The 11,335-nt window shown below is 36.0% G+C and overlaps 1 protein-coding gene across 20 annotated transcripts in view; it reads left to right on the top strand.

The window, feature by feature from the left end:
• The window catches only part of MCTP1 (multiple C2 and transmembrane domain containing 1), a 504,318-nt gene that overhangs the window by 349,870 nt on the left and 143,113 nt on the right, over nucleotides 1-11,335 (top strand). For 19 of the 20 annotated variants that reach the window (XM_073888246.1, XM_073888239.1, XM_073888215.1 and 16 more), the window contains one exon: nucleotides 1,984-2,103. In XM_073888246.1, the coding sequence (XP_073744347.1) occupies nucleotides 1,984-2,103 (120 nt within the window). Of the gene's footprint in view, nucleotides 1-1,983; nucleotides 2,110-11,335 lie in introns of those variants that run through there. The other variant, XM_073888251.1, reaches the window with a different exon arrangement.

Raw genomic sequence — 11,335 nt, 5'->3', positions numbered from 1 at the left:
TTCTTTCTTTCTTTCTTTCTTTCTTTCTTTCTTTCTTTCTTTCTTTCCTTCTTTCCTTCTTTCCTTCTTTCTTTCTTTCTTTCTTTTTTTTTCTTTCTCTCTCTTCCCTTCCTTTCTGTAAGAGATCAAACAAGGACAATACCAAACTAATGAGTTGGATGGGGGTGGTCAGAAGGGAAAGGGGATACTGTAGGCGCTGCGTAGAATGGATATGTATTCATGCATTAGCCAAAGAATGATCATTTTGAACATAAAATACTGTCTGATTGCCATGGAATGTGTAAATGAGAACACCAAAGGCTGAGGTTCAAATATATGTCCAGACCACCCACAGGTATGGTGCAGGTGTGTGTAAAGCGAGCCCTGGGTAAAGCTCTTCCCTCTAATCCACAAGAGAGGGGGCTCCATCTTTTAAGGGAAACCTTCCTGTTAATTAGATTTTGACTAGGGTCTTTTAGAAGTGAACTTTTATTGGCACTTTTAGCGAAGAAAATAGAAAATCAGCACATCTGATTTTTCTGTCATGAAGAAATTTTAACTAGGGCTCTATATCTTATAATTAGACGTAGATTTAAATTAGGTTTGGTATCAAGTTAAGAAAGGGTGCTAAGCTACCTCTTTAAAAAAATGCTTACTTCCAATTAACGCAGCTAAAATAAAATGTGTTTGCTATGGCTATAAAGTTTACAAAACTCATTTGTGTGTGTTAAAATATTTAACGATTTTCTGTGCTATTAGAAGACTAAAATTAGTTTTGTTTTTAATCTAATCAATTCACCATAAACAGTGGGATCTTTGGTTGTTTAAAGACAGTACATGAATTACAAATGCAATATCTATCTAAATAGAAATACAGATTACATTTTTTTCACAATTATAGATAAAAGTAATAAAAGGAGCTCTAAAAGGAAGGTCATCAGGGGAGGAAGGAAACAAATAGGGTGACTCTTTTCGTGAAAGGATTTCAATTTTAACAACTTGTTAAAACTGGTATATGCCTGTACAGACGTCTATATTTATACACACACACACACACACACACACACATTTTTTCTAAATGACCTCAAGAAGCTTCACATAACTACTTCTTAAAAATACCAGATCAGTATTGAAGTATATTTGGCATTAGCAAAATATTAACCTGCAGACGTAGTATTCTAATTAGTAACACAGCTGTAGATCATTTTTTGTACCCTCATCTAGTATAGGGGCTGTTCTTTTTATAGTTGTAGTCATGCCTTGTTTTAAATGTTAGATTTAAATTATATCAATTCTCATATACCGTTTTAATGAAAGATTTTGTAAAGCACTTGGTTACCATAAATTTTTTCCTAACTCCAAAATTATGAAAAAAGCAATGAGAAAATGTAGGTTAAATTGTGGAAAAGAGAGAGAGAGAATGAGAGAGAGGGAGAGAGAGAGAGTCTGAGAGAGAGACCGAGAGACAGAGATTGAAAAATTGATAGTAAATAAGGGAGGTTCCTACAAAAATGGTGAAAATTTTGTTTTCTGTAATAAAGCAATACTTGACAGGTTTTCCTCTAAGACGTGAAATTAAAACATTTCACGTTATCCATTTCACTTTGAAATATCTTGAAGTTAAAGCATTTAAAGAATCTTAAAATCACAATGAGATTTAAGAGTAAAAAAAATATATTTAAGGTTCACAGTATATAAATGTTTTTAATCTCTTGGAGATTTTAGATTTTTTTTTCTTTTGAACAAAGGTAGCCCGACCCACATAATAATATTATTTAAGAAAATATATTTAGCTGAGAAATTGCTCTTGTACTTCAGTTCTTTCTACTCTCTTCAGAGATACTTCTCTTCCTTTGACTCTTGAGCCAAATTGCTTGGTATATTCTTACAACTTTATTAACTTTCTGAATCCTTTTTAAGTCACACTAAGCTTGAAGAATTTTGTACCATATCTGATGGTTTTTAGTCTTGCAAATTCTGATAATATTTTCATCTTCCTTACAGCTGCTACTAAGAAACTTTATCAGAATGAAGCGTTGTGTCATGGTGCTCGTAAATGCTGCATACTATGTTAATAGTTGCTTTGATTGGGATTCACCCCCAAGGAGCCTCGCTGCTTTTGTGGTATGATAATTCTTTATTACTTACATTGTTATTCATTAAATTCAGTAATCATAGCTGCATGTTTCTGTGGCTATAGTAACAGTTATGTTGATGTGGCCATTTTAAAACTCCTATTTTAAGACTTGACTGGACAGATTTGCCGTGGGCTGGAACCTGATGGATCGTTCAAGGTCCGAGTCCAAGAATACACATCCCCCCCCACCAGATTTCCGGAAAGCAAGATATCTCAGCCAATATATAATTTTCTCCATGACAGTCAAAAAGTAAAATTTTACATATTGCATAATTCCAAATCCCAATAACAGCGCCAAGGAAGGTCCTTAGTGTTAAAAAAAAATTAATAATCTTGACCAACCTTGTCTTAATTTTATTGTTTTATAGATTTTTTTTTTCAAAATAGGAAAATCGTTGGCAGTAGGATGCTAGTTGGTAATGTTTGAATATGTGAGTCAATTGGAAGTGGATGTGACCTATTTAAGAGACGTTTTATTGTTTCTGAGATTTTCAGTTTTTAAAAAGTCACAAGTGAGAATTTGATAGATCCAAATAGTCCTCTAACAATGTTCATCTTGTGGCCTTTTACTTTGGTTATTTAAAAACTGCTGATGAGACCAACTTGCAGAGCTCGAAAATCTGAGAGAATACTTTCCTCTGAGCTTTAGCTGAGATTTTCTGCTCTCACATTAGTTTTGCTTATTCAGGATTTCAGTTTGAAGTTTAAGTGGAGTCCTTCTTTCGAAATCCTTTATTTTATTGTCATATTTGTTAGAATATGAGTACCTTATGCTTCCTTATAGTTTCCAGGTTAGCAAAATATGACTTTATTATGGGGGCTTACAAGAAGAGCCTTAATTATAGTAACAAATCAACATTTTAGTATTACCATTCAAATGAGTGTATGCACATCTGTTTAGCACTTTGAGCTCTGTCCTCCTCTCAGGCCTTGTATGGGACTTTCATTAATGTCTGAGCACATGGAACAAAGAGGGAGTATGTCCCTTTGTGTTGTAAGTTACCAGAAAGTTAGGCGGCCAGCTTCCCATAGACATGTTGTTGTCTCCTTAAAGAAAGCGATTGCCATCATCATTAGGATTTAGAAAAGAAAATCTGCCTCTTTCAATATTCTTTTATTTAGTGCCTTCACGTAATAAATACGTCAGGGTACTGTTAGGCAAACCTTATTATGATTTTTCACTATCATAGAGGCACTTTGATGTTAATGAGGAAAAAACGATACTGAGTTTCTGTGTGTATTTTATGCCATTACTTCGAGGTTCCGCGGGGCCTTATAACAGACACAGTAATATTCTCCTGAAAATGCCATGATGCCATCTTTGATTCACTCTTTCCAAAGTCATTCCCTATAACTGTGTGCGAAATTTGAAAACAGAGAAATCTCTATAATTATGTGATTCGTTCAGGAACATTCATTTTGAATGCTTTAACATTACAATGTGTTGTGTAAGTTTTCATAAACTCCCTCTGGCTTCTTGAGGTCACTCATGTGAAATGAATTCAAGATGGCAGACTTTTATCCCCAATTTTTTCTGATTAAAAAAAATCAGGCACCGAAAGTCCAAGAAACTTTAGTACACGTATCTGATAATACTTGAGTGGTTTCACTGTAAGGGAATCAAAGTTCACCAGGAAGGAAATATAATATCATCTCTCGTAGCTTATAGTCAGTTTCCAACAGCCTTGGTCATACAGAACACAAACTGAACGCAAGATGCTTGCAAAAAGGAGGGGGAGGCCACCATGAAGGTAGGAAAAGGGCCTGCAGACACTGATGGTGAGAAAAAAGGCCTCACAAGCTGCATGTGAAGATGCAGTGAGAGTACTTTTGAGGAAGAAATGATAATATTAACCATTTCATTGAATAGAAGCACTGAATCACACTCTACTGAATGTGGTTGAAATAACAAATAACAAAACTGAACTGCATGTATCTAGACCTGAGGTGGGCATTCCCTGAGAACGGGGGCCCTGCCTTTTTCACCCTGGTACTCCAGCATCACCTGCAGAGTATCTAGCACTTGGTAGGCTCCCAGTATAAGTGGCTATCTAAATCAATAGACCAGCCAATAAACCAGTCAATCAGTCTGAAAATTTTTCTAAAGAGGAGAAAGTCTTCTTGAATGATGCCACATAAATAGGGCTTTGCTCTAGTAAAGTTGGTTATTAAATGATGATAGACATAGCTTAATGCTCTGCAGCAATTTTCCCTCGACTTTTACTTAAATTCTAATGAATTTGATCCTCTAAATAATAATATAATAATCCTCTATATAGTAACAATATATAACATATTATTACATTATATATGTGCCATATGTGTGTTATATATATAATATAATAATTCTCTATATGTTTTATATATATAACAACTAATATATAATAATATAATAATCCTCTAAATAATAATACAGTAATCCTCTATATAAAAATAACAACAACTCATACTTCCTGAGCATTTATGTGCCAGGAAACTGTTTTACAGGTACTAAGGCACGAAAGTGCTTTTCATGCATAAATGAATTTAATATTCCCGACAACATAATTATAAGATAGATACTATTATTTTCCCAATATACAGAGGAAAAAACTGAGGCACAGAAAAGAACCTTGCCCAAAGCGCACAACAGATATTATTTTCTTTCTAAAAGAGCTTTCTAATATGCACCTTATAATCTAAGTCTCATAACAATTCAGAAAAAAAACTGTTGTAGGATTTTGATTCCTCTTACAGACATTAAATGATGTATTTAAAAATGAAATGTTTCGGGGCGCCTGGGTGGCTCAGTCATCTAGTGTCTGCCTTCGGCTCGGGTCATGATCTCGGGGTCCTGGAATCGAGCCCCGCATCGGGCTCCCTGCTTGGTGGGAAGGCTGCTTCTCCCTCTCCCACTCCCCCTGCTTGTGTTCCCTCTCTCGATGTGTCTCTCTGTCAAATAAATAAATAAAATCTTAAAAAAAAAAAAGAACTGTTTCAAAGATCTCATTGCATAACCAGAGCCCTTTTAGGCCCGTTTATTGAAAAGAGCTGCTTTCCATTAGGAGAGGAGTATGAGCAGCACCCCATTGTTACAAACATATTGTTCCCATCATTCCCTGTTGATGGATCTCGGGTCTATTATTATAATATTGGTTCCACTTGGCCCACTTTTTCATAAATGCAGCTGCTTCACGGAGCACATTATGTGGCTTGGTTTTAGGCCCAGATCAGTAAACTTCGTAATGTTTAAGTGCCTTTTTTTTTTTTCCTATTCCGTTTTATTTTTCTTTGCTAATTTTCTATCCAAAAATAAATGTAGAATAATGAAATCAAAATGGAAAAACAATAATTTTTTTGTCCCAATGTCAGTTCAAGTGGAAAGCTTGAGAAACGCAGGGTTAGAGCTGCTCCAGCCTCTTTGGCACTACCTGTGTGTGCTGGGGAAGATGCAGAGCAGGCGGCCGAGATGAGAAGCTTGCAATCGGCCTGGGAGGTGAGGGATAAAACAGAGGCGAGCGTGTTCCTGGGAATGTCCTTGTTACTGCATGCTATGAATTAGGTTTTTAAATTTTACTATGAATATTGTATGCCTAAGAGCAAACACAGACGTATGTGGCGCAGAAGGCCCTGCTCGTCTTTCGGAATCATCTATTGTAGATGTGGAAATGTCTCATAAATTGGGTCTAATTTTCATCAGGCTCTTGACCAGACATTTGTGTTCTTGTGGATGTCAGTGGGTGCAACATGGAAAAAAAAAAAGCAGAGTGCACACTCTCTTTCTCTTCAGTACTGTCATTTCTCACTGTAATGAGCACAAAAATAATTGGACAACTGAGCTATCAGTAAAAGGACACACTTCAGTGTGCGTCAAAGAATTATTTTACAGGACAAACTTTAATCTTTAAATGTGATTGTAGATAATTTGTGGTACCATCTGTCCATTTGGAATTGTTTTAGCCTTTTCTGTCGTTATACAGTGAGTGCCGCTGTGTTTAACAGTAACATTTGATATTTTACACATTTAATTTCTGTTCTGCTGTGTGGTCCTTAGGGAATAGAGCGCTAGTGCTACATGAGAGAGACAAAGTATTGATCAGTTAACATTTCAGCTACATTTATGTATGTCGCAAAATTAATGAAAATGCCAGACAAAAATGTCAGAGTGCACAAAAAGGTAGAATTTAAATTTGGTAGTTTAATGAAAAGTTTAAGATGTGCATTATCAAAAATGTCCTCTTGCCTTTAAAGTACAATTCCTAACAGAATAACTACAGGGGGAGACATATTTTACTTAGAGGAACAATGAACGTGAATTATGAAGGGATGTCAAACCCTCAGAGTACTTTGTGTTCCAGAACGGGCATGTTTGAATGCCTAACTGTTACTCATAAAATACATTTGTTTCTGGAAGGCTACTGGCTTCAACCCTCTGAACTGACCAGCCTATGAGGCAGGCTTCCTACGGAGACTCTCCCCCCATCTCGATTGGCATTGGTATCCCTATGTTCCTTTTGTGTCAAAATTGAGAATTCCCTCTACAGCAATTCATCCAGGCCACTCTGGTTCATTACTCCTTCCTCTCTGGGTCCTTTTCAAATGCCTGGTTTTCCTTTGCTTCCAGATAATTTGTGCTCCACCTTCATTCACTCCCCATTTTAGTAAAGGATCACACTCGGGGCAACAGCTACTCTCAGAAAAGCTGGGCCATTATGCAGGAAAAGAGAAAAAACAGGATGATGCATGCAAAGAATGACATGAGGCAGCTCTGTGTAGCCAAATGATTAAAAAAAAAAAAAATGGAGGAAGCATAAGCAAAGGAGGAAGGACTGAACTTGCAGAGGCGTTGGGAATATAATACAACGATCCAAGGACAATAGGCTCACTATTTTCTGGGGAGAAAGCCTGCTGCTATTAAAGAACATACGGATTTTTCTAAAAGTTGTTACAAACAATACGGCCATTTTAAGTGGCCTTCATGTTCAAGGACTAAAAAAGGGGGCATTGCTTAAGAAGAAATATCGATGTGAAGACAAAGGCATAGGTACATCTACATGTAGTTCAAGTCTCAACATTCGTGTTAGTGAGCATTGTGGGGGGATTGCACTGGACACAGGAAAAGGTAACTTTAAGATTCCAACAGAAATTTCTGTTTTTGACATTTAAGAGATTATCAGTAGTACCACACCAACAAAATTATGCTTCAAGTCTATGGCAGTTTTCAAATGATTTCTATGGAAGCTTTTGTTGTTGTTGCTACAATTATTTTTTTAGTGCTAAGCAGCAAAATTGGAAATGGTCCAGACGTAATTGTTGTTATTTTCCCTGCAACAACAAAAACAGAAGGACCCTCGAAAATCAAAGAAACAAGTACTAAAGCAAAATGATCTATAACTCATGGTCTTATCCTTGCATTCTCTCATCTTCCTAAAATTATGTAGATCAAAATTTCCTTTTGTCCACCCTTCTTCATTTATGCTTTCCTCTGAAAACACTTATTAAGTTTACTAAACAATACTTCCAGTCTAATTTATACAAATTTTAAAGGTACATTAAACATTTCCTTTACAAATGTGTGAGTAAAGAAGAGAGCCTATATAGAACTTCATTGATTTAGAAGATTGTATACCTCCGAAATGACTTAAAATTCCTTTTACAAAGTCAAAGACTATTGACACTTAGAAGATTCCAGTACTACAGTTTTCTTTTCAGTAAATAGATTGTATGTCCAATTCACATGGACATACACTTTAAGTTGATAGTCAAACTCTACATTTTTCCCCCAAATTTATCTGAATTCCAAGGAAGAAAAATTTTTTCAAACATTGGCCTGTAAAAAATTAGGTTTTCTTAGGTGGTGCCTCTCACAAAGCACTGCATATAAATTCTTGCAATTGCGTAAAAGCCCCCCAAAGACCACAGTCTAGAAGTGAGTTGAGTTTTAGGAATAATCACAGTTAGCTAAAAATCAACCGTGAGTCTTAGGAAATGTAGCAAATCAGGTATTAATGGAACAAAGCATTTTGACTAGATTTCTCTAATCCTTCATGAGGAGTGATGCTCTAGCTCAGTTTATAGATCTATTTAAATGTGTAGTCTTTTTGTTTTGTATTTTAGCTGTTACATCTACAAAGGCAGCACCTCCTCAAATCAGTGCATAATTCTCTTTAAATGGTGCCAACACCCTTTTTTTGTTGTCTATTTTCAGAGATGTCAGCAAAATGGCCTCCCGTTCTTTGGAGGGAGATAATCACCTAAGACACAGAGTCTACTACCCCCTGAAAAGCTTATTCCTCTGAAATTTTATTGTGTACTTACAAGAAGAAGAATTTAACTCTTACAGCATGTCACACACACATTTTCTATTATCTCTACTCTCCCTCCTTTGTCCTGTAAGGTAGGAAGTAGTAAAATGCTATAACCTGGGACATATTCTTCTCTGGATGATTGGGGGAAAATTTAAACTACTTCACTTTTTCTCAGGTAGAGTGCTATTGCGCTATATTATAATCAAACATAAACTGCAAATATCACGAACATAATGGTGATACCTTATTGAATTCAGGAATTAGCCTTCTCGTGAATCTTCATGGTTTGTGTAATGAAAGCTGGGGCGGTTGGGGATACCAGGGGCTCAGTGTGGTCTCCTTCTGGCTGTACGGCTGTCCCACTTCACCACAAGCATTACTTCTCAGGTAGTTTCAGCCTCAGGACCTTTATGAGACCCTTTACACATATGTGACTTCGTCCAGATTTTATAACTGAGTTGACTTAAGGATCAACAATTATAAAATAATGAAGTCACAATCTGTCCTCAGATTCCTAAACCAATGTTTTGTCCTCAGAAGAATTTTCTACCTTCCGGCTTCAGTTCAAATTGTTGGTGACAAAAGAGCAAGCCACATTCTGTTGTGAAATATTATCATGTAAAGGGTTTTTGCAAAGAAAAACATTGAAATGAATGAGATAATTCTATGATTTATTTTACTAAGATGTCGTAAAGTAAGTAATAACTCTTCTGAAAGATTTTAAATCAGCACAGAAATGCCATCGTTAAAATACTTTAGTCAGTGAGTTTACTCTGTGCATATTTTCATGCCCCCTTGTATCAGGCAAATATTAAGAAATTGGAATAGAATGCTTTCTTTGTCCCGTTTTTCTATTTTGACCAGTCATGAAGATGTACCTTAGAATTATGAATGTATTAATTAATTTGCCAAGGGAGAAGCTGACCTGAAATATTGTTAAGAAAGTTGTTTCTGGTTTTTTTTGCGTGTGTGTGTGTTGTTTCTGTTTTCTCTTGCCCTCATTTCATGACATTGACCATTACAGTCAGAAATGGGGATAGACCCAGTAGCCAAGCCTGGCTACTGGGAGTTATGAATCCACATTGCACCTTCTCCTTTGCTGTGACGACAGAGACCCAACACTCAGCAAGTGGTCATATCAGCGATCAGTAAGAGAGGAAAGATGAAGGAGTAACCATTTCTCATGTTCACACCAGTCATCAGCTATTGGCTCAAAGGGACGTAATGAAGAGAAAATCAGAGAAAAGCTAACAAGCAAGAAAAGATGGAAATTATATTAAAGTGTCAATACATATTTGGGTGAAAATGAAAGGCAACCTTGATTTTAAGAATGGAAAAGGAAATGTTAGAGATAAAACTGGCTTTTATTTTATCTTAAGTCAGTGTTTCTCAGTGGGTTTTTTCCCCCATATTCAACTACCTAAGAAGAAAATTTTCATTAAATGAGAGAAAATAAATGCTAAGGAATAAGATTTTCTCAGGGAATGTTGGGTTTTAGAAGGTCACAAATCATTGTAATATCTAAGTTTTTTTTAATTCTCCCCCAAGAACCAATTTTTGCCCCCTCGGGTGCCATATTGCCCCCCCCCATTGAGCATGCATGCTTGTAAATGAAGTTTAACGTGAGCTTAGCTATGTTCATTTTCATGCTTTCGGTAGTGAAGTCTAGTTTCAATATTCTGTAGTTTGCATGCAATAGAAATTATTCCGATAGGTAATCAGTCTGGAGAAAGATAATTTGTGATCTCTACACAAAATTATTGACTACATTAGAGTCCAATTAAAGAAAGGCTTTTGTTTGGCTTCATAGAGGTTAACGAATTGAATCTTCCCCTTATGAAAATCCACAGGAGAGTTTTCTTCTCTATACCAATTCCAAGGGTGCATTGTTGTGCTTCACTGAAATGGAGAATGGGCTTAACATTAATTCTGCCTAAGTAATATAACCTCCATCATTATGAGGTTTTGATGGGTTTTGTCTATACATTGCACTGTATTTATGACTAGTAGATAATCTTTACATTCTTAAACGAATATCGTTATGTCAGCGATATAAAAGCATACTTCGTTAGGCTTCATTACCTATTAGATCTTCATTGGAAGGGAAGGGAAAAGGTTGTGGAATAGGGAAGTCATTTAAAACAGTGAAGATACATGTTTTACTGGCTGTTCTGTATGTCAAGTTGTCTAATACCCCATAGGATTCAAAAAACTTTTACTATTGCAATTTATCAATAATATGTAAATATATGTTGTTTTATATTCCACTTAGCTCTATGCAGGTAATTCTAGGGCATTTTCCATTGTTAGCATTCTACACATTTCTTGCCACGCAGACTTCAGGCAGTGCTTAAGTGTTTGAAAGAAATGTATCATTCAGTTTTGTCATAAAACATTGGTGAAGTAAATATTATTTTCCTTAGTCAATTACAGAGATCTTTTAGATTTAATTTGAAATAATAGATTGCCAGATGCCTGGGTGGCTCAGTTGGTTAAGCTGAGGTCATGATCCCGGGGTCCTGGGCTCAAGTCCCACATCGGGCTCCCTGCTCAGCGGGAGTCTACTCCCTTTTCCTCTGTCCCTCCCCCCTGCTTGTTCTCGCTCACAAATAAATAAAATCTTTTTTTAAAAAATTAAAAAAATAAAATAATAGATTGCCAATGTTAAAAGTAGTCCATTAATTATCCACAACTTAATATACTCAGGTTGTATAAAGGAGGTGTTACATTCTGAAGCAATATTAGTAAAGTGGTGGCTGCTACTCAGAGAAAATTAATTTATAAATGTAGAAGTTTAGATACCAGAGTTCACTTTTCCTGGCTAGGTGGCAATACTGAACATTTTTCTGGTTGTGTTTAAGTTATTTTAAATAGAGTTTTGTTCTTCCATTGCAAGAGCCTCTTGCATGCCTCAACGGGGAGGCTGGTATTT

The sequence above is a fragment of the Callorhinus ursinus genome, unplaced genomic scaffold (genome assembly GCF_003265705.2).
Source record: "Callorhinus ursinus isolate GAN/ISIS: 27379988/994484 unplaced genomic scaffold, GSC_fseal_2.0 scaffold3, whole genome shotgun sequence".
Lineage (NCBI taxonomy): Eukaryota > Metazoa > Chordata > Mammalia > Carnivora > Otariidae > Callorhinus > Callorhinus ursinus.
Note: the sequence above shows the minus strand (reverse complement) of the source record. Positions and strands in the feature narration are given on the sequence as shown.